The 20,266-nt window shown below is 55.1% G+C and overlaps 1 protein-coding gene across 1 annotated transcript in view; it reads right to left on the reverse strand.

Annotated features, from left to right (window-relative positions):
* The window catches only part of Sdk2 (sidekick cell adhesion molecule 2), a 277,422-nt gene that overhangs the window by 25,927 nt on the left and 231,229 nt on the right, over nt 1–20,266 (reverse strand). The window contains exons 28-37 of the mRNA XM_012514498.2: nt 19,257–19,355; nt 17,923–18,117; nt 17,241–17,442; nt 16,303–16,406; nt 15,860–15,930; nt 14,333–14,468; nt 12,969–13,025; nt 11,379–11,480; nt 11,158–11,273; nt 989–1,175 (exon numbers count right to left, since the gene is read on the reverse strand). Of these exons, the coding sequence (XP_012369952.2) occupies nt 989–1,175; nt 11,158–11,273; nt 11,379–11,480; nt 12,969–13,025; nt 14,333–14,468; nt 15,860–15,930; nt 16,303–16,406; nt 17,241–17,442; nt 17,923–18,117; nt 19,257–19,355 (1,269 nt within the window). The remainder of the gene's footprint in view (nt 1–988; nt 1,176–11,157; nt 11,274–11,378; nt 11,481–12,968; nt 13,026–14,332; nt 14,469–15,859; nt 15,931–16,302; nt 16,407–17,240; nt 17,443–17,922; nt 18,118–19,256; nt 19,356–20,266) is intronic.

The following is a 20,266-nucleotide window of genomic DNA, read 5'->3' on the forward strand; positions in this document are numbered from 1 at the left end:
GGGGGAGACAGAGAGAACTCTTGGTTCTCTCAGGAATCCTGGGTGCAAGCATCGCTTTTCCTTGACCCGTGGGGGACTCTGGGTAAGAAACATGTTTCCCAGGGACCCTTGCTTATTGTGTAGTGGGGGTGATTCTGCACCATCAGGCACCCAGAGTGGTACTGCCTGAGGAGTGGCTTGGGACAACGCTGCCACAGGGCTTGCTCCACTGTGCCTGGCAGCAGGGTCTTCACCTTTGCCCTCTCCTCTGCCTTGCCCTCCCCGCCCCTTTCCTCCCACCCAGTCTCAGAGTGATTATTTCCCAGCACATAAACCGGGTCCTGTTTCTCTACTCCTAGGGCTTTCCAGGGGTTTCCCTCCTCACCTCACTTTAATCCCAGGCCCCAGGCCCTTGGAGACCAGAGTGTCACCTCACTTTCTGGAGAGTCCCTGGCTCTCCTCGCCCAGCCTCCAGGCCTGTGCACCTGCTGCTCTCTGCCCAGAACCCGCCCTGCTCCTGAACTTCCTGCGCTGCAGGCCTCCATCTCAGCGCAGATGTCACCGTCCGGTGAAGGCTCTGTGTGGACCTGTCCCACGCCAGGCCTCCCCCAGGCGCTCCTGCCTCTTCCACCCTCAGATCTCTTGTCCACAGCGTCCCTGTGGCAAACTCGTGCATTTACTGGTTTATGATCCACATCATAAGATCATAAGAATAAGGAGAGGGGGACCACATAGGCCCCTGTTATGTCCCCAGAATCAAGCACAGCAAACAATGGTAGAATGAACAGATGGTCTGGGGGTTCCCTGGGTCTATGGGGACAGCTCTTCTTTTCTAGGCACTCATGTCTTGGAGCCCTCATTGTGGGCTGCAGCTCCCACTCTGCTGGGTGTCTCACGGGGGTCCAGGTACCAAGCCCAGGTGCCTGGAGGGAGGACACAGCTGCTTCCACGCCCCCCAAGCCCCAGGTGGGTCCTCCTGCACCCAGGACACAGAGTTGCCCTTCCACACCTGCTTGCTGAGTCTGGCCCCGGACAGGGGCGCTCCGTGGTCCGTCCCCTGCAGCATTGAAGGCCGCCACAGTGACCATGTAGGCAGTGTAACCCGTCAGGTTCTTGAGCTTCACACCATTCTCCACCAAGAAAAGTGTCTTCACTCGCTCGGTGAGATTCTGCCGCTGGGCTTCCCAAAAATAAATCTGTAGGCCAAGAGGATTGTGGGATTGAAGGGTATGAAGATATGGGGCTTCCCTCCTGCCCGTGCCTGGCCCAGGAAACTGGAGAGAGGTACTCAGGAGCTGTTCTGGGAACCCTTCCAGAACCTTCCTTTTTTTTTGTGGAATCGGGGATTGAACTCAGGCCCTTGAGCTTGCCAGGGAAGCGCTTATTCCACAGAGCCATCTCCCCGGCCCCAAGAACCCTCCTTTTCACAGCCAAGGTTCCAGCCTCTGTGAAGCTGTACATGCCATAAGCACACAGTCTTCGCAGGTCCTGGGGCGCTGCGGTGCCCGTGGGATTTAGCACTAACTCATGGGCCTCAGAGCAGAGACGCTGGAGGAAAATAATGCTTGTGTCCTGTGGGACCTCAGCCGGGGCCAAGCGCTGCAGCTGTAGGCGTCACCTGAAGACTGGGAGACAGAGGCTCAGCCCCCAGGCCTGCTGCAGGGAAAGCTGCAGGGGAACTCAGGCAGGGCTAAGGCAGCAAGCCGCCCAGGCCTGGTTTCCGGCTGAATCCCTCAGCAGCAGTGTGACCTGGGTGGGGAGTTTCTCTTGCTGACGTTTTGTTCTGTGTATGGTGGGTTAAAGATGCCCCGCTCCCCCAGGATCAAACCAAGGGGAGGGGCCACAGGGCAGGAGAAGATGTGGCGCTGCTCCTGGCAAACACTCTGCTGGTGCCTGAAGGCACCTTGTGCCCATGGAAGGTCTTAGGCCAGGGATGCAGAAAATGCCCCACGGTGATCCCAAGTCAGGCACACTAGCCGAGGTTAGTGCCCCCTGTTAGCCACACATGGAAGATTCTTAATTAAACTAGTTTTGGAGCTAAGGCCATCCCGAAACCTGAAAAGGCCGCAAACGCCTGGAGGATTAGAGATCATTTGGCACCACCTGCTGGCTGAAGGCTCATCTGTAAACTATATTTTCCGTTTCTCCAGAGGAAGCCCTTAAGAGAGCAACAGCTCATCAAGTGCGTCCCTTCCATCATGTGTGAAGGGCAGTGGTTAGGACATTTTGCCATCACGAGAGCCTGGCTTTCCTTTTTTTTTTTTTTTGAGGAACTGAGGATTGAATTCAGACCTTTGCGCTTGGCAGGTCAGTGCTTATTTTACTGAGCCATCTCCCCGGTCCCTCCTTTTTTCTTTTGCAGCAAAAGGGCAGAATAGCGAGCACTGAGGTGATCATTCCTAAACCCACTCGCTTGCCCATCTATCCATGGCGCCGGGGACGCGGTGGTCCACAGGGTTCCTGCTGCATTCAGTGCTGAGGGTACAGGTCTGCACCGTGTCAGAGGCCTGCAAGTCATGTACACATAGGCGGCGCTGGTAGAGCATGCACCAGGAGAACGAATGGGTCTCCGAGACAGAGACCATGGATTGATTTGGGGGCCTTTGGCTTTCATTGGCTGGAAAAGGAGCTAGAATGGCAAAGCAGAGTGGAAGGCCCAGCTAGCCAGGGCAGTACGGGAGGCAAGCATTGAAGTAGCGGGGAGGGAGGCACTGTGCCCCAGGCTTTGGGACAAGCCAAGCCATCTGAACACCGACCAACAGAGCTGGAACCGTCAGCAGCACTGGCAGGGGGCACGCGTCTGGGGACAGCAACCTAGGTGGAGCAGGCTCACCAGAGAATGAGAAGGAGTTGGAGGCAAGGATTCCTGTTTCTTGTACGTCTTTCTGGCACTGAGGATTGAACTCAGGGTCTTCCCACTGAACTCCCACCCTCATCCCTTTTCACGTTTTGAGGCAGGGTCTTGCTGAACTCCTTAGGCACCCAGGCTGGGCGCACATTTGCAGCCCTTCTGCCTCGGCCTCCCAGAGCGCTGGGCTAACAGGCATGTGCCATTATGCCTGCATAGTTCTTTTGTGGAATTCTGCTATGAAGGGCTCAACCAGAGGAATGGGTGCAGACGGAAAGGAGACCAGAGGTCAGGACAGGGCGCTGAATCAAGGATGCTCAGGATGTGTGGACACCATGCCTGGAGGGGCTCATCGCTAGAGAGAGGAAAGAGGCAGGGGACAGCGGGTCTTTCTCACAGCGGCTGGGGCTGTGCTCTTGGGCAGGGCAGGTGGCGTGCAGGACCAGGACAGCATATATACAAATGGGATGTCCATGGCAAAAGCGTGCCCTACACTCAGTGGGCTTTTGCTACATGCCAATTTACAGTAAGAGGGACTTTGCAAATGGCACTGAGGAGCTCAGAGCTAGGTAACTACCCAACAGGGGGCCAGCAAGATAGCTCAGTGGTCTAAAGCGCCTACTTGGGCAAGCGGAGGCAGCCGCAGCAGACAGTGGTTCGATCCCCAGCACTATGTGCTGTGTCAGCCCTGCCCTCAGCGTGGGCTGAGCCTGTCCAAAAACAAAAACAAAAAACCAGTATCCAACAGGTAAGCAGGCATCCACCAGGCTGCCTGCTCACCCTGGTCTGTTCGTGTGCTGGTGGCCCAGCCACCTGGAGCAACACCTGGCACCTTGTTGGTGCTTAGTAAACATTTGCTGGAGGGATAAATGCCCTAGGTAGGCAGCGCTGGCGCAGGAAGGCGGGATCACAATTACCACTCTCCTTTTACTATTCTCAAATGCTTGCCCTTTCTCGTCTATATTTTGCTTTACTGGGGTACAGCTGACCAATAAATATTGCACATAGTTAAGGTGCCCAAGTTGGTGTGATCACAGTGCTCACGGTGATGAACATACCCATCACCCCAGAGTTACCCTTTATTTGGGGCCAAAGGACAGGGAGATCTGTCCTCTTAGCTAGTTTCAGTGCACAGCACAGTGCAGTGACCTACTGTCACCACGCTGTACATTACAGCCCCCCCCCCAAGTGTTTTTTATTCTTTTATTTGCTACAGGGTCTCACTATACAGCTCGGACTCATAGTGATCCTCCTGTCTCAGCCTCCCCAGGGCTGACTACAGGCATGCACCACCACGCGTGGTTTTTTGGGGTGGGCAAGACATGTGGTCCTTGGGATCGAATCCAGGTCTTTGCGCTTGCCAGGCAGGTACTTAGACTGCGGAGCTATCTCCCAGGCCCTACAGCTCCAAATGCACGCAGCTTGTGTAGCTGATACTTTGTACCCTTTGAGCAAATGGCCTATTCTTCCCAGCCAAGTCACACTGTTGTTTTTTCTTCCCCCACAGATTCTGAGGAGTCTAGATTCTGTGCATAAATCAGATCACACAGTATTTGTCTGTCTTGGGCGCCTTTCACTTAACGTGATGCCTTCCTGGTTCGTGTTGCTGCGAACATCAGGCATTTCTTCTTTTTTAAAGCTGAACAGTATCCTCATGTGTACACACACACACACACACACACACACACACCCACACACACCCCTGACGTTGTCTTTATCCATTTGTTCGCTCCCAAAACATCCAGGCTGTTTCTGTATCTTAGCTGTTGTGATTATGCTGCACCCAAAATAGAAGCGCAAACATAGCCAGGTCCTGGGGCTGGGAAGGCGGCTCAGCAGTCTAAGCACCTGCCTGGCAAGCATGAAGGATCCAGGCTCAATCCCCAGCACCACATGCCAAGCCGGTCTCATGCCCTGCTGGCCACTGAAACCGGGCGTGGCGATGCATGCCTGTAATCCCAGCACGGAGGGGACTGAGACAGGAGGATCACCGTGAGTTCACACTGTGCAGTGAGACTCTGTATCAAGTAAGTAAAGAAAAGATGAAAAACAACATTTTAAAAAATGTCCAGGTCCTGGTTTCAGCATGGTCTGGATTTTTATTTTTTAAAATGTATTTGGTACAGGGTCTCACTACCTAGCTTGGACTTATAGTGATTCTGTTTTCAGCCTCCCCAACGCTGGGATTACAGGCGTGTGCCACCACGCCCGGTCTCAGTTGCTGGCTCAAGCTGCCCAGGGGCGGGGCCGGTGCAGCATGCGGTGCTGGGGATCGAACCCCAGTCCCTGAGCTTGCCAAAGCAGGCACTTAGTTCACTGAGCTATCTCACCAGCCCAGCACTTCTGGATCTTTTTTTTTTTTTTCCAGAACCGGGGATTGAACTCAGACCCTTGCACTTGCCAGGCAAGCGCTTATTCTACTGAGCCATCTCCCCGGCCCCTACTTCTGGATCTTAAGGCAATTCTGTTTTTATTGCTTTGAGGACCTTCCTACAGTTTTCCACGCGGCCGTGTCATTTTATACTCCTGCCGGAGCATCTGTGAGTTCTAGTTTTTCCATATCACTTATCATCTTTCCGAGTTGCGGCAGCAGCCTTCCTCAAAGGGGGAGGCCACACACACATTGTTGTCGTTTTTTTTTGCTTTGCACTTCCGGGTGAGTGAGACTGACACCTGCTGGCCATTTATTTGTTTTCTTTTGAGAAATGGTCGGTTGGGGTCCTCTGTTCCACTTTGACGCTGGGCTGTTTTCTCACTCTCCAGTTGTATCGACTTCTTGTGCATTTTGGCTCTTAGCTCTTCTTTTTTTTTTGGTGAAACCAGGGATTGAACTCAGGTCCTTGCGCTTGCCAGGCAAGAGCTTATTCTACTGAGCCATCTCCCCGGCCCCTTCTTAGCTCTTTATCAGATGCAGGCCTCGCAAATACTCCCTACTCTTCTGTCCCCTGTCCCCTCACCCTGCTGATGGTGTCTTCTGCTGTGTTCCTCTCCTGTCTTGCTCCGTCTTACACAATAGGCTGAGCTCCTGCGCTGGTGGAACCTGCCCATGCTACACACAGCTGACTGGCTGGGGGCAGAATCAGGCTCTAAGCTCACAAACGCAGCCCAAGGGGAGGCCAGTGTGCCACACCGCCCTTGTCCGTGCAATGCACGATCACACACAGCCATCCTCCTTGTCCTCGGAGATGGGTTCTGAGATCCCCAGGGCTGCTGAAGGCCACAATGCTCAGGTCCCGGAATCAAAGGGCACAGGATCTGAACTCGGGCAATCTGCCCATATATCTAAAAATCATCTCTGGATGACTAATTATCACTCATGCAGTGTAAATGCTCTGTGAATAGTTGTTACGCTGCTTTATTTAAGGGATAGTAACCAGAACAAAGCGGGTACATGTTCAGTAGAGACACCACCTTTTTTTTTTCAGTGCGTAACTTTGATCCCCACTTGGCTGAATATGTGGCTAGGAACCTGGAGACATGGAAGGGGACAGTGTGGTTGCTTCTGTGTTCTTTTCCCTCTGTCCTTCTCCCTCAACCTCATTCCCAGTGAGGACTAGTACCGGGAGAGGGAAGCAATCTGCTGAGCCTCCATTGTTGGAGTCTGGCCACAGTGGCTACGCTGGCCACTGCCCTTAAGGCCACCCTGAGTTGGGTACTGCAGTGCACCCCCTCACCTACTCCACATTGCTGCTCCACGGTAGCTTCCCCTCTCCCCCACATGACCAAACTTTCCCTCCATCCAGTATTGTTTTTACCTGCACAGAAACAAATTGTGATTTCTTTCTTTCTTTTTTTTTTATTAAATATATTTAATGCAAGGTCTACGGGGTCTCACTACACAGACTGGACTCATAGCGATCCTCCTGCTTGCAGCCTCCCAGGTGCTGGGATTACAGGCGCGCGCCATCACCCCCAGTCTCAACTGCTGTCTCAGCGCGCCCCAGGGGTGGGGCTGGCACGGCACTCGGGAGATCAAACCCCGGTCGCTGTGCCTACCTAAGCAGGGGCTTTAGTCCGCTGAGCTATCTGGCCAGCCCTCAAATTGTGATTTCTTTCATCTTCAAACTCCCTCTGCAGATGACAGTGCCTTTTCTCCTGAACCTGCTCCATGCATTTCCCAGTACGCACCTCTCCATCAAAATCCCGTGAACCCCACATTACCCATGCAATATCCAGGGCTTCACAAACTTCCTTCTAAAAAGGGGGAGATAGTTAGTATCTTAGGCTTTGCAGGCCAGCCCTTAAGTCTCTGTTGCAACTACTCCACTCTGTCCCTTCTGCGTATGCGTGCGCATGCACGCATGCGTGTGGAACTGGGGATTGAACCTGGGGCACTCTACCACTAAGCTACATTCTTAGCCCTTTTGAATTCTGCGACGTGGGTTGTGCCAAGTTGCCCAGGCTGACCTTGAACTTGTGCTCCTCCTGCCTCAGCCTCCCGAGTAGCTGCAATTACAGGCACGTACCACCACATCCAGCTTCCTTGTACAAAAGCAGCCATGGGCAACTGATAAATACGCATGGATGGGTCTCTAAAATAACCTTTATTTACAAAAAGATGGAAGGCCAGTTAGGTCAGCGGGTTTCAAGTTGGCAATTCCCCACTGAAGCCAATTGTTTGTCCTGATTTTAGAATTTTAATTAAAGCCAATCAAGGCTTAGTGGATTGTTAACTGGTGGTCAACTCATTATGCCCAGCTGAACTGAACCAGGGTGGGGCTGGGCGTGGGAGGCCCATCTGAGGTCCATCTGAGGGTTGTTGCCAGCAGTGTAAGAGGCAGAACTGGAAAAGCTGTCAAGAGGCTGACAGGGAAGCTGTTTGGAGAAGCTGTGGGAGCTGTTGGAAGCTGCTGGTTCTCTTGGGCTGTGCTGCTGGAGGACCTTGTCATGCCGGCTTTCCTGGTGAACTTGGACGTTCTTTTCTTTTTTTTTTAAAAAAAACTTAGATGTTCTTGTTGGAGGAGGAGCTCGGGAACTCATTGTCTCTGAGGATGGCTGACGTTCACGAAGTTGGGGGAGTTCTGGTCCTCATCTTGAGCATCGCTTCCCGGCTCCGGAGGGGAAGATGCTTCACTGCTCAGCCTCATGGAGAAGCTTGTCGGGTTGGCTTTCCTGATGGGAGCTCAGCTTTCCTCATCGCTGAAGGAGCTCGGGATCTCGCTGTTGCTGAGGACGGCTGTGGTGCCTTTCAGGGGAGCTCTGGTGCTTACCCTGAGTGTTGCCTCCTGCCTCCAGTGCCAATTCCTCAGCCTGCTACACATCCTTCATCCTGGTGACAGACTTTCTAGCTTCCACCACTGACCGGCCTTTCCAGCACAGACCCATGAAGCGGGCCTGCATGAGACTTTGTCATGGGCTCTAGGCCTCCTTGGACTTGCGGGAGGCACTGTTACGGGCTCTGGGTTTGCAACTGAACTCACGCAGGATATTAGGATCCAGGCCCTCAGCTGGAGTCTTAGGTCTTTAGTGTGTGGACAGATTTCCTACACTCTTGGTATATGATTCTTTGGGTGATTCGTTATAAAATAAACATATGAAATGTGTCCCGTATTGTACTGTTCCCCTTGCAAAACCCCAAACCGTGACACAAGGCCTGCACACCTAGATTGGCTGCACATTTCTCTGAACACCTGGTACAACTGCTTCCCAGACTGCCGCCCGCCCCATCCCTCCTGGAGTTGGCCTCCGACTCTTCCCTTCCTCCCTGGGACTCTGAGTCACCGTCATTATGCACTTGTCGTGGTCCCAAGGCTCCAGGTTTCAGACTTCTCTCACTGTCTTATCTGTGTACTTTTGGCAACGCCTCCCTGCGAGGGCTCCACGGCCCACCGCGGCTCTGGCTGAGCCCTCCCCTCCTGACCTCCGGTCGCAGCTCCAGCTTTGTGCTGTGCTCTCAGACACCCACATGGGGAGATGTGCCCCACTTTCCTCCTCCTTTTCCCGCCTCCTAACTGGCAGCTCTACTTCCTGATGCTTCTTGACCTTGGAGCTGCCCTTTAACCTGTCATCTGAGAGCAACTCCTTCTCTCCCAGGCTTGACCCACCTCTGGGCAGCTGAGGTCGAGACGCTGCCACCTTGGCTTTTTGTGATGGCCCACTTCAGACGGAAGGCAGCACAGCAACCAGAGGGAGCCCGTGGAAGGCCAAGTCCTCTGCGGAGTCTCTCCTCAGCCCAAGCCCTCCCTAGGAGTAGCCACCCAAGACCCCCAGGGCTTGAGGGGCTCTGGCAGCTTGCTGCCCTTCCACCATGCTCCCCTGGGGGTGCTAGGGCTTTTTGCTGGCTTATCTACACTTGAAAACAAGGACTCACTTTGCTCTTCTTTTATTTCTTTCTGGAATGTTCTGTTGGATTTATGCTCTGTATTTATTTAGGTTTTTGCTCAGATATCACCTTCTGTATCTCTTTTCTAACAGCTCTATTTAAAAACTCAGCCTGCATCTAGCTCTCGGCTCACCTGCTTCCTTTCCCCACCATCTGGCAGCATGGCTTACTTTGTAAATCCTAATTTCCTTCCTAAGATTTTTGCTCATGTCTTTTTTTTTTTTTTTTTTTTTTTTGCAGGACGGCATACTAGATTTTTTGGTGGAACTGGGGATTGAACTCAGGCCCTTGCGCTTGCCAGGGAAGCGCTTATTCCACTGAGCCGTCTCCCCGGCCCCACTCATGTCTTCTTTTTGCATGCTGCTCTATTCCCAGTACTGCACCTAGTGGAGGGCACAAAATAACTGCTCCATAAATGGTGCCATCGAGTAACGGAGAGGCGGGATTTCAGGACTGGGCATAGCATTTCTCCAGGCTGCAGCTGGGCCTGAGCTTACGGCGGGGTCATGTTGGCCACGCTGGCTCGCTCGCTGTCTGATAACATAATACACATCAGTGTTAACGGGGTGGATGCTGATGTTCACGTACAACTGGGAGGCCCCCTAAGCACGGCTCCAGTAGACGACATTTTCTGGACCACATAGCCGGCTCTGTTCCACACAGTGCCTAGATGCCCACACATTTCCTGGATCTGTATATTAACTTGCAACTTTCCAACCGCGACAGTCTGGTGGCTGCCAAACCGTTGCAGACTCCGCCCAGCGCCTCCCCTCCCTTGGGAGGCATATGCTAGGGGAGCAATATTTAGTTTCCCAGCTGGCACTCCTGGGCAAAGTCTTGAGGGTGCCATCCGCCCTCAGAGCTTCCCTGGCAGGTGCTGCCTCCCTCCCTGCCCAAATGGCAGAGGCTCCTGCACTGGACCCGCCTTCGCCGGGGCTGCTGTCCTAACAGTGTGGCCCTCGCCTTGGCTGACTCAGTTTCCAGGGAAACCACAGGTGTCTGTGCTGTCACATCCACCCCTGTGGCCACTGTACCACACCTGTTCTCTGGGAGAGCATCTGGGCCCTAGGAATCAGAGTCCCACGGATCTGGCTTTTTTTTTTTCCTTTTCTTTGTTTCTGTTTCTTGTGATACTGGGGTTTGATCCCCATGTCTCCAAGCTAAGCCACACTCCCAATGCTCCTTAACGTTTTTAAATTTTTGAGACAGGGTCTTGAATTCTCAGTCCTCTTGCCTTGGCTTCCCACAGCGCTAGGATTATAGGTATGTGCCACTACACCAGCTTTCTCTTTTTTCCTCTTCTCAACCTTTTCCTTTTTCCTTCCTACAGGAACTCTAGGGACTGTGTGCTCAGCCTCCTCTCCAGCCCTGCGAAGTCTTGATTCTACTACCTGCTATTCTGGGGTCTTGCCAGGGCACCTAAACTGGGCCTCAGTTTCCTCATCTGTAAAATGAGCCTCAAAGCTCATAACCCAAGGCTCTCCATGGCTTTTATTTTTATTTTATTTTTTTTCGGTACTGGGGGTTGAACTCAGGACCTTGCGCACTGAGCCATCTCCCCAGCCCTCTCCATGGCTTTTAAAAGGACTGAGGGTTCTAGAGGGTTCAGTAAGTAGGAGAGGTGAACTGTACCCCATCATAACACTTGACTTCACCCAAAGTCAGAAAAGATGTTAAGTAGAGATTCTCAAACAACTAGCCAAGCTTAGCTGTCAGCCATCTCATGAGTACCGGCACTGTCACTAGGGGGCGCCCTCGGAGGACGTCTTAAGTAAGGGGCTGGCGTTCATGGGGTGGGGCGGGCGCTGCTCAGGGGCACTGCAAACTGAGATGCGCAGAGTTTCTGGCATCTGAACCCAGACTGCTCACGGGGCCACAGAGAAGAGGAGTGTGTTTTGCTTCAGCTGTACTGTGTGTACAGAGGGCCAGGGCAGCAGGCTAACCGTGCAGAGTCCAAGGGGCGCCTCATTGTCCAGGACCCCAGGTGGCCCCTCTGCCCCCTCCATACCTTGTAGCCCTGGAGGTCTCCATTCTGGCTCTCACGAGGGGGCGCTTCCCATGTCACATCCAGCTGTGTGGCCGTGGCGCTATGGACAGCTACATTGCGGGGTGCTGCTGTGGGCACTGTGGGGGGGTACAGAGGGTGGTGAGTGAATAGATTCTGGGGTGTGGGTGGACCTGAGCCTCGCACCTCCCCAGCATGGGCCTCACGGGGACACACGCACTCACCTGCCTCCCCCACAAAGACCTCCTGTGGGGGGCTCAGTGGGCCCTCACCCACCGCGTTGTACACACTCATCCGGATCTCATACCGCTTGTGCTTGCTGAGGTCTATGCATGAGAGAGAGGAGGAGGAACACGGAGGTCACTGCCCCGTGGCTGGAGCCACTGTGGGGACTGCAGGCAGGGGAGGGGACGAAGTGGCCCTGCAGCTCCAGTTCCCAGCGTGACAGTTCAGCAGACGACAGGTCAGCGTTGGTACCCGGAGGGACCTCAGCATCCCACCCTGCCAACCTGGACATGAGGTGCTGCTGCAGGTTGGCCTCTAGGGTTAGGGTGACTGTTCAGTGTTCAGTGCAGCTCGACACTTTGGAGATGGAAGGGGCAGCGTCAGCATTTATTCTAAGAAGACTGTTGTCGACCTGAACTGTCCTAGGGAACCCAGACCACAAACAGGCCGTCCCTGTCTTCCCTCCTACCAGGGCAGACGGGAGTGCTCCCAGCCTTGTCACAGTCGGTGCCCATTAACCAGCTCTTATTTTCATTTAATTTAACTTTGTTTTTTGGGTTCTGGAGATTGAACCCAGGGACTCTCGCATGCTAACCACGTGCTGTACCTCTGAGCTGCCCTCCTGTCCCCCAACTCACAGAGGTGCTTGGCCCTGGTGAGGAGGGGGCTTATCAGATCTGAATTCTGGGTTGAAAAGTCCCACGCATCACTAAGTTTGGGGTGCTTGAGTGAGGACACTTGGAAGAAGCTGGGGGATAGAAGCTGGTCAGCAAGGGGACCCAGTCACCCCAGGTGGGGACGCAAGCTGTGCTCCGGCTATCTGGAAGGACAAAGGGCCTAGGACCTTACCTACCACCTTCGCCCCCATCTGCCCCTTGCCCTTCTGTGCACCTTATTCTGCTAAAGCACCTGTACCTTCAGCCCTGGGTGTTTCTGTTCTGACTATCCAGGGTCCCCACCCTCTGCACCCTTCTCTCCCTGGCTCCCTCTCCTCTCCTTCTCCAGGGTGGAAGCTCTGGCCTTGGACAGCACTCAATGAGGAGCCACCCTCGCTGGGTGTTTGTGCAGCTTGCGGCTGAGCAGAGAAGCAGGCGAGTAGTTCAGGCCTGAGCTGGAGCCTTTGAGCTGAGCCTCAGACTGTGTGTGTGTGGGGGAAACCCCTGGGGCTTCAGAGGTAAGAGCAAGGTGGAGTGAGCTGCACAGGGTTGAGCTGCTGAAGACCGGCCCAGTGCTCACAGGAGGAACAGTTCAGGACAGGAAGACACAGCAGTGGGGCCAGGCTGTGTTTGGTGTGGTGGGACAGGCAGCAGCTACTCGGAGGCTGGCCTACCCAAACTGCCCAACAGCATGTACTGCAGAATCTGTCACTGTACCCGACTGCCTGCAAAAGTAAGGGGGCTCCCTTTCCACACCCCTGAGGAGGGCACCCTTGGAGGAGACCTCCTGGAACCTGCCCCTGCTTGGTGTGTTTAGTCCTATGTCAAATGAACCCTGAGCCCTGGAGGGGGAGGGATAGGTATCCTCTGGGACACACTCCTGTCCCCCAGGAGGCTTGGGGTGCAGTGGGGCCACCATGCAAGGAGACTTACTGTCCAGCTCGTACTGCGTGAGGCTGGGCCGGCTCAGGTTCCGCATGGCATACAGGGCTGGGGTGAGGGAGCAGGAGGCCCCCCAAGGGAGACAGCAGACAGAGTGGTTAGTTACACAGAACCCCCCACAAAAGCCCCCCACTGAATGCAGAATGATGGGAGAGGGCTGCTGAGCAGGCTGAGTAGAGAGTGTGCAGATTCCTAATACTGAGCTTGGGGCCAGGATAGGGGCAGCTGTAGGACCCCACTGTCCCTTTCCAGGTGTTTGTGGGCCTAAGGTCACAGGACACCCCTGGGAGCCTAAGAGTCCTGGGGACCATCTAGTCCCAACTCACTCCCTTGTCTCAAGGTGGAGGTTCCCCGGAAAAGCACCATGAAATACTAGAGTCATTAAATTCCTCATAGGAACCAGAAACAATTTTACTACCAGGAAATATGACTGTATTACACACTGGCTGTATAAAATCACAACCACCAGCACACGTCGGCCAAAAATAAAAAATAAATATCAGAAAATAAGGAACGCTGTTGGATCTCAAGTACTTTCGAGTTTTTCTATTAATAAACCCTTGCAAGACATTCCATCATCCGGCCTGCTAACATTTGCCTGAACACAAGGCACAAAGCCTTCCAAGAAGGCCGGGAAGCAGCAGCGGGCATCAGGGGGTGCCCAAAGCCTCCATGCTCCCCTCTTTCTTGCCTGTTTCCCCCTCTCCTCCATCAGCCAACACGGAGCCCTGCAGAGTTGCTGCCCACAGTGTGCCTGCTGCCAGACAGGCCTTCGATGCCACTCCCAGGCTGCCCCGGCTCAGCTTCCTGCTAGCCTCCTTGCCTTCAGTCTCCCAGGCCCCCAGGCCAAGCTGTCCTACCCGAACACCCAAGGATCCTAGCCCAAAAGTCCAACCAGAGCCTTCCCTGGATTTCTGGAACTCCCTGAGCTTTCCTTTCCTAGAGGCAGACTGGATTCCTGGGCTCCCAGACAGAGAAGCGAGTGAGCGCTTCAGGAACCAGAGGTTTCAGGAATGACAGAAGCCTCAAAGGCTCCTCCTTGGTGGACTCTTGACCTTGAGGCTGTGAACTGGGGAATCTGGACCTATTCTTGTGTTAGTGACAATGCCAGGGAATCCATCCCTGACTCTGGCTTTGGGTTGTCCTGGCACCCTCCCACCCCCGCAGTGGCCAATGGTGTTACTTTAAGAGGGTGGGGGGATCCTGCCAGCCTGATCACTGGTGGCCCCCGGGGAACCTGGGGCAGGCAGAAGGTGCTCAGTAAGTACTCAGCCAGCAGATGCACGGTAGGGGAGGACACACACAGGCAGGTGGGGCTGCAAGGCAGGGAACTCCAGGGAGCCAGTGCCACTCACAGGTAAGCTCTGCCCACTTGGCCCCAGGGTTGTTGATGCCTCGAAGAGTAAAGCCCTTGTGCTCTTCATAGATCAGCTCCCGGTACCTGATGCGGAAGCCCAGGAGGATGCCGTTGATCTTGTCCTCGGCTGGTGGCTGTAGGGAAACGGGCAAGGTACAGGGAGCAGCTCTGGCCTGCCATTGTCTCACTCCACCCTTTCTCCCCATCACACCTGCTGTGGCGCCAGGGCAGTGCCTGAGTCACCACTAGGAAAGGCAATCAGGAAAAGCAGGAGTGTTTTTATTCCACAAAGCATTTCCTATAAAGCTGCTGCCCCACTGCGGTGCTCCCTGGGAGGTGAAGGGCAGGAATCATCATGCCATACTCCTCAGCAGAGTAGAAGGCAGGCTCACAGATGGTAAGGCACTTGGCCCTGGTCACACAGCATCTATGGGGCTCAGATGCTCAATGCTTGGACATACAAGCTGGCCTTTGTGCAGAAACCTGACCACCTCATCTCCAGCCTGCGCAGATCTGTGGAGCCTGGCTTGGCCCCTGGGCAATGCGTCCTGGCACATTCTGCATGCAAAGCCCCCTCCCTGCTCCTCAGCATACTCAGGGCGAATGTATCTGCTTGCACTACCTGCCTATCACTTTCTTCTTTGCTTTCTTCTCCCATCCACAGCAACATGGAAGAACAGGCTTTGGGAGAAGCTGGGAACTACCTTTTATGAAGGCTCTTTTAAAAAAACCTGCAGAAATGGTTCAGCCTTTTATTAGCTCCTTAATTGCTTCCCTGGCTGCTGCGGGCATCGCCCTGCCCCCTCTCCTGGTCAACCTCACGGACTCCAGCATCCTTGGTGTCTAGGGCATTCCTACCTAAGGGCATGTCCTCACTGGAACTGGGTGTCAGCAGCACAGAGGTGTAGGCTGGGACCTATCCTCTGATTCCTGAGATGCAGGGACAAGGACCTGTGACCATGGGCAACCTGCTGAGCCTGGGCTGGACTTCAGAGGTGTTGGAGGGTGGTGAAGGGCAGGGCCCCTGGGAAGCCTAGGCTCTGAGGTTTCCTATGTTCATTCCCAGGGCCCCTGCTGAGTAGCCATGGCTGCCAGAAAGTGGGCAGCTTTTCCACCTGAACAATGGGTTTTCACTCTCACAGATGGGCAGAGCCTGGGTCTGGGCTTCACCCACTCAGGGGGCCCTGGATTCCCAAGTGCTCTTCTTCCCAAGGATTCAGCAGACCTGGGTTAATAAACTTGACCCTGCCACTCACAGAGCTGTGTGACCCGAGGTCAAGCTCAGCCCCTCATCTGCAGTAGGGGAGGTGATGGTGCCTGCCAGATGCGATTTTCTGGGCAGTAGAATAGGTGTGTGCATGCATGTGTATGCGGAGTACTCCGTGATGTGTACGCTCCTGGATTTCTCATGCATCTGTTTGCTATGAGGCCCCAGGCAGCCCCACCAGGGTCTGCTGGCTTTGCGACCCCAGAGCACAGCCTGAGTCCTCAGTGTAGATGGGCCTACCCTGCCAGCCTGGCTTACCTGCCATCGGATCAGCACGGAGGTGGTGGTGTGGGGTGTCACTGAGAGGATGGTGGGCGCTTCATCAGGGGCTGTGGAGAGAGGCAGGCAGGTGAGAGCAGAGACCTGAAGACGCAGCCCCACCCAGGGCCGGTGAGGCCAGGTTCTGCTGACTTGAGGCTGATAGGCAGATCCCTCTTATGTCACTCCATAAGCTCAGCAACCCAATTTCTATAGGACAAAGGACCAGTAGAGGGAGAGACTAAAGTCTTGGTTAAAAACAATGGTCTTAGGCACAAGCCTCTCGGGATGCCAGGCCGGGTCTAGGGTCCTGAGCCCCTGGAGTGGCTCCTGTGGCCCAAGCCCCCTGAGGGCTGTGTCCTGGTGGCAAAGGGTCCAGCAGCCAGTGTCCTCTCTCCTGTGCAGGCCTCTTTCCCCAGTGCCTGGTGGGGAGACCTACTGACCAGCCTGCAGTGTGGTCAGTGACTCCGACTCCTCGCTGAACTCGCTGTCTCCAATGTCATTGGTCGCCTTCACTCGGAACTTGTAGGATGTGAAGGGCTTCAGCCTGTGGAGGGAAGTGGGGTCCTATGACTAGGTGCCCCCAAAGATCCCGTTCCATGCTTCTGCTATGGGGTCCTGCTGATCTACGTTCGCTTAGGAAAGGGAGGCAGGGGTGCTGAACCCCCACAGTGGTGGGAACATCCAGGTTCAGAAGGCGCTCCTCTATGAAAGGTCCAACTGGGGCCAGGCCCTGGGGTCCCAAGCCCCCGGGCCACACCCCTGGATCATCCCTTGGGGTGTCTTTAGCTTCCATATGTCCCCAGGGAGACAGGCCCACCCAGGTTCTACCTCAGAGGCCAGGCAGCCACAGAGGAGGGCGGACTTCCCTCCCTGAGGCTCCCAGTGCAAGCTGCCCTTCTTTTCTCGAATTCAGTGAACTTAGGAGGGCAGAAGTTCCCAAGAGACAACCAGACTTGTCTCCATCAGCCTCGCTTCCTCTCCCAGCAAATGTCTTTCTTCTTGATTTATGGGGGCGGGGGAGGCAGGGAGAATTGCTCAAACTTCGGGTCACGTCAACTGGAATGTAAAAAGTACAACCACCAGGAATTAAATTGAAGCCAGTTTCGGAGTGAAATGCTGCTCCCCTATTAAAGGTGGGAGGAAGCTACAGGCTGCTGGGGAGAATCTCTAATGAGGGATGGTGGGTGCTTCACTAGGGGGGAACATTGGGCTCCAGATATAATTAAGAGGTAGCCCTAATGGGGTTCCTGGAGAGAGGGGGGCAATGACTCTAGGCTGGGAGCTGGGGTTCTAAAGCCTCCTACCCCAGGAGGGGACCTTGGCTGGTGCCTCGTTCTGGCTGAGGAAGGGTGTGAGATGCAGGGCGGGGCGGCCTCACCTGTCCACGGTGAAGCTGGAGGCATTGTGGCTCACGGAGGCCGAGTGCAGTGCCCAGCGGCCGCTGGGCAGCTCGCGGGTCTGCACAGTGTAGTAGCGCACTGGGGACAGCCCGTCACTGCCTGGCTCCCAGGACAGCAGTACACTCCGCGCCTTCACGTCTTCCTGCTGCACCACAGGCTTGCTGGGGGGTTGAGGGCGGTCTGTGGAGCAAGGGATGGGTGAGCCACCAAGGCAGAGCTCCAGGGTGGAGGAGGGGAAGGTGGGGCGCAGACATCGCCGCCCCTTCTCAGCCCACTTTCACACCGCACAGAAGCCTCAGAGTTGCTCTGAGGAGCCACAGCTCAGACGAGGGGCTTGCAGGAGGGCAGCCAAGACCCCATGCTGTAGCCCTGGCCCTCACCCACACGGACAGAGCCCGGGTAGGCAGTGGTCACTGACCTGCCTCTAGAAAGCCAGAGCAGGATGGGCTCCCAGGAAGGGGAACTCCAGGGTCCACCCCAGGTCTACAGACCCCTAGCTGACCCGCTCCAGGGGCGGAGTCTACTTTCTACTTTCCATTCCCGACCAGGCCAACCGGATTCATAAGCAGTATTCCACTAGGACAGGATCCAGCACCTGGCTTGCTAGGGATTCTCCCCGCCTGAGCCCCCCAGACCTCCCCAGCCCTCGTGGCCAGCCACCTCTCTTCTCGGTGGTCACTACTAAGGCTTCGGCGGCCTCTCCCCATCCTTTGCGGGTCTGAGCCGTGATGCGGAAGAGGTAGACAGACTCCGGCTTGAGGCCAGCAGCTGTGTAGTGGCGGGCGCTCGGTGCCAGCACTTCCACTGCGGCGGTACTGGCCGTGGTGGCGTTGAGCCTGTGCGTGATCTGGTAGGCTGGGAGGCAGAAGGGCAAGGGTGGAGGTGGACCACAGGGCCAGCGGCCATACACCTCAGCTGCAGCCTGAGAGTGTGGGCTGCCGAGGGGCCTGGGCAGGGGCTGTACCCATAGTGCCCTCCACATGGGCCCAATGTCAGAAGAGGAGGCAGGAGAGGCCAGGCCAGCTGCTAGAAAACAACTGAGCTGGAATCCCAACCTCGGTTATTCTAATAGAAGCCAGGTGTGGTGGTGCACACCTGTAATCCCAGCACTAGGGAGGCTGAAGCAGGAGGGTCATTCTGAATTTGAAACCAGCCCTAGCTTAAAAGTGAGCTCAAGGCCAGCCTGAACTGCATAGCAAGAACCTGTCTCCAAAACAAACCCAAACCAAACTAAAACAAAAAGCACATCACTCTCCCCATCTTATGTCTTCCAAGGTGTAACATTTACCTAGGGCTGACATGGACCAAGTGGCCAGAGCAGGTACAGGTCATCCCAGCTACTGTGTGTGTGTGTGTGTGTGTGTGTGTGTGTGTGTGTGTGTGTGTATTCTCTATTTTCTTTCATCTAAAACTGTTTTGAGAAGGAGATTTGCTCGCTATGGTGCCCAGGCTGTCCTTAAACTTGCGATCCTCCTGCCTCACCTTCCTGAGTAGCTGGGAACAGTGTGTGTGGCAGGCACTGCACCTGCCCACCCCGTCGAGACCTTCATGTCACCATGCTACTGTTTTGAAGATGAAGGGCAGAGGCTGTGGGGGAAGCAGTCACCCCGCGGCTGCCTTCAGGCTGGGTGTACAAGTGGGGGCGGCAGCTTCCGGTCCTCAGCCTCCCTCCCTGCCTGTCAGGGCTTTCAGAGCAGACAGCGCGGCTAGGCCGAGCTGGGTGGTGCGCCCTCACTGGCCGCATTAGGGAACAGCAGGGAGGTTTGTGAGCAGCTGGCCACGCACCGGAAGCTCACCAAGGGTTCTTAAGGGATCTGAACTTGCCCTTGCCCTCCAGACCACGACGCTAAAGGCTGAAATTTCTAGCAGGAGGACCGGACCTCAGATTCTACTCTGAAGGACCCATGGACACCTCTTGGACCTTCTCTGTGCCCTTTACACCTCTGGCTCCTCCTCCTTCCTGAAGATGGGGCCCAGGAGAGGCCCGGGCTTACCCAGGATGATTCCGTTGGGGGCAGCGGGCGGCTGCCAGATCAGCCGCACTGATGTGGTCCTCACTTCCGGGAACAGGATGCCCATGGGGGGTCCTGGGACTGGAGGGGCAAAGGAGAAGAAGCTGAGGGTGTGGCTGATGCCCTCCTGCAGGACAGCCCAGTGGGGTGCAGGGCGACTCACTCCAGTTCAGTGAGTACGCAGAGAACCGCTCCATGTCTGGAATTGCGTTAGGAGGCAGGGGCACAAATGCGACATCAGTGAGATTTGCTCCCTTAAAATAGGGCTTTGGCATGGATACCAGAAGGTACAGTGAAGCCTCTGTCCTTGACATAGGTGTTATTTGGGCTTAAAGTCTGTGTCTGCACTGTTAGCACCTGGTAAATGGGCCTCGCCCCGTGTCCATCCTTGAGAAAGTCCTGCCCTGAGGTCTTCCTGGTGTGAAGTGGCCCTGGGCCGATGCTACATGCACCCCGCCTGGGGGGCCTCTTTCCTCTATAGTGCACTCTGGCGACCCAGAATTCGGCCCAGACAGCCTCAGCACACTCTCAGGATGCGCACATCTGCTACCCAGATCCTTCTCTTGAGGGCAGACCGTCAGTCATGGCTGTTTGGGAGATGGAGACTGAGCAGTGTACAGGAGAGAGGGAGGGAGGGTAGGGGGCGGTGGCCAGGTGGGGTGCTCCTTGCTGCACAGAATGCTACGTCTGAGAGCCCTAAGCTTGAGCTTGGACTTGCGGGCCAAGGTATTGGGGTGTATTTGTCAAGACACAAGGGTAGGACATATTTAATATAACGGTTCATTAACTTGATTTACAACTTTAGAATACACAGACATGGTGGGTATCTGGGCTTCTTTCTGCACTCTTATCTGAACTCTGCAGACATGGGTGATGAGCCCAACATGGAAAGCAGACAAGTGAGGACCCAAAGGCCCTACCAGCCAGCTCATGACCAGGAGCTCTGCTGTAGCGGTGGGACGCTGGTGCTGGGCTGGTGCACCTACCTACCT

This window comes from Octodon degus, unplaced genomic scaffold, assembly GCF_000260255.1.
Source record: "Octodon degus isolate 3935 unplaced genomic scaffold, OctDeg1.0 scaffold00033, whole genome shotgun sequence".
Lineage (NCBI taxonomy): Eukaryota > Metazoa > Chordata > Mammalia > Rodentia > Octodontidae > Octodon > Octodon degus.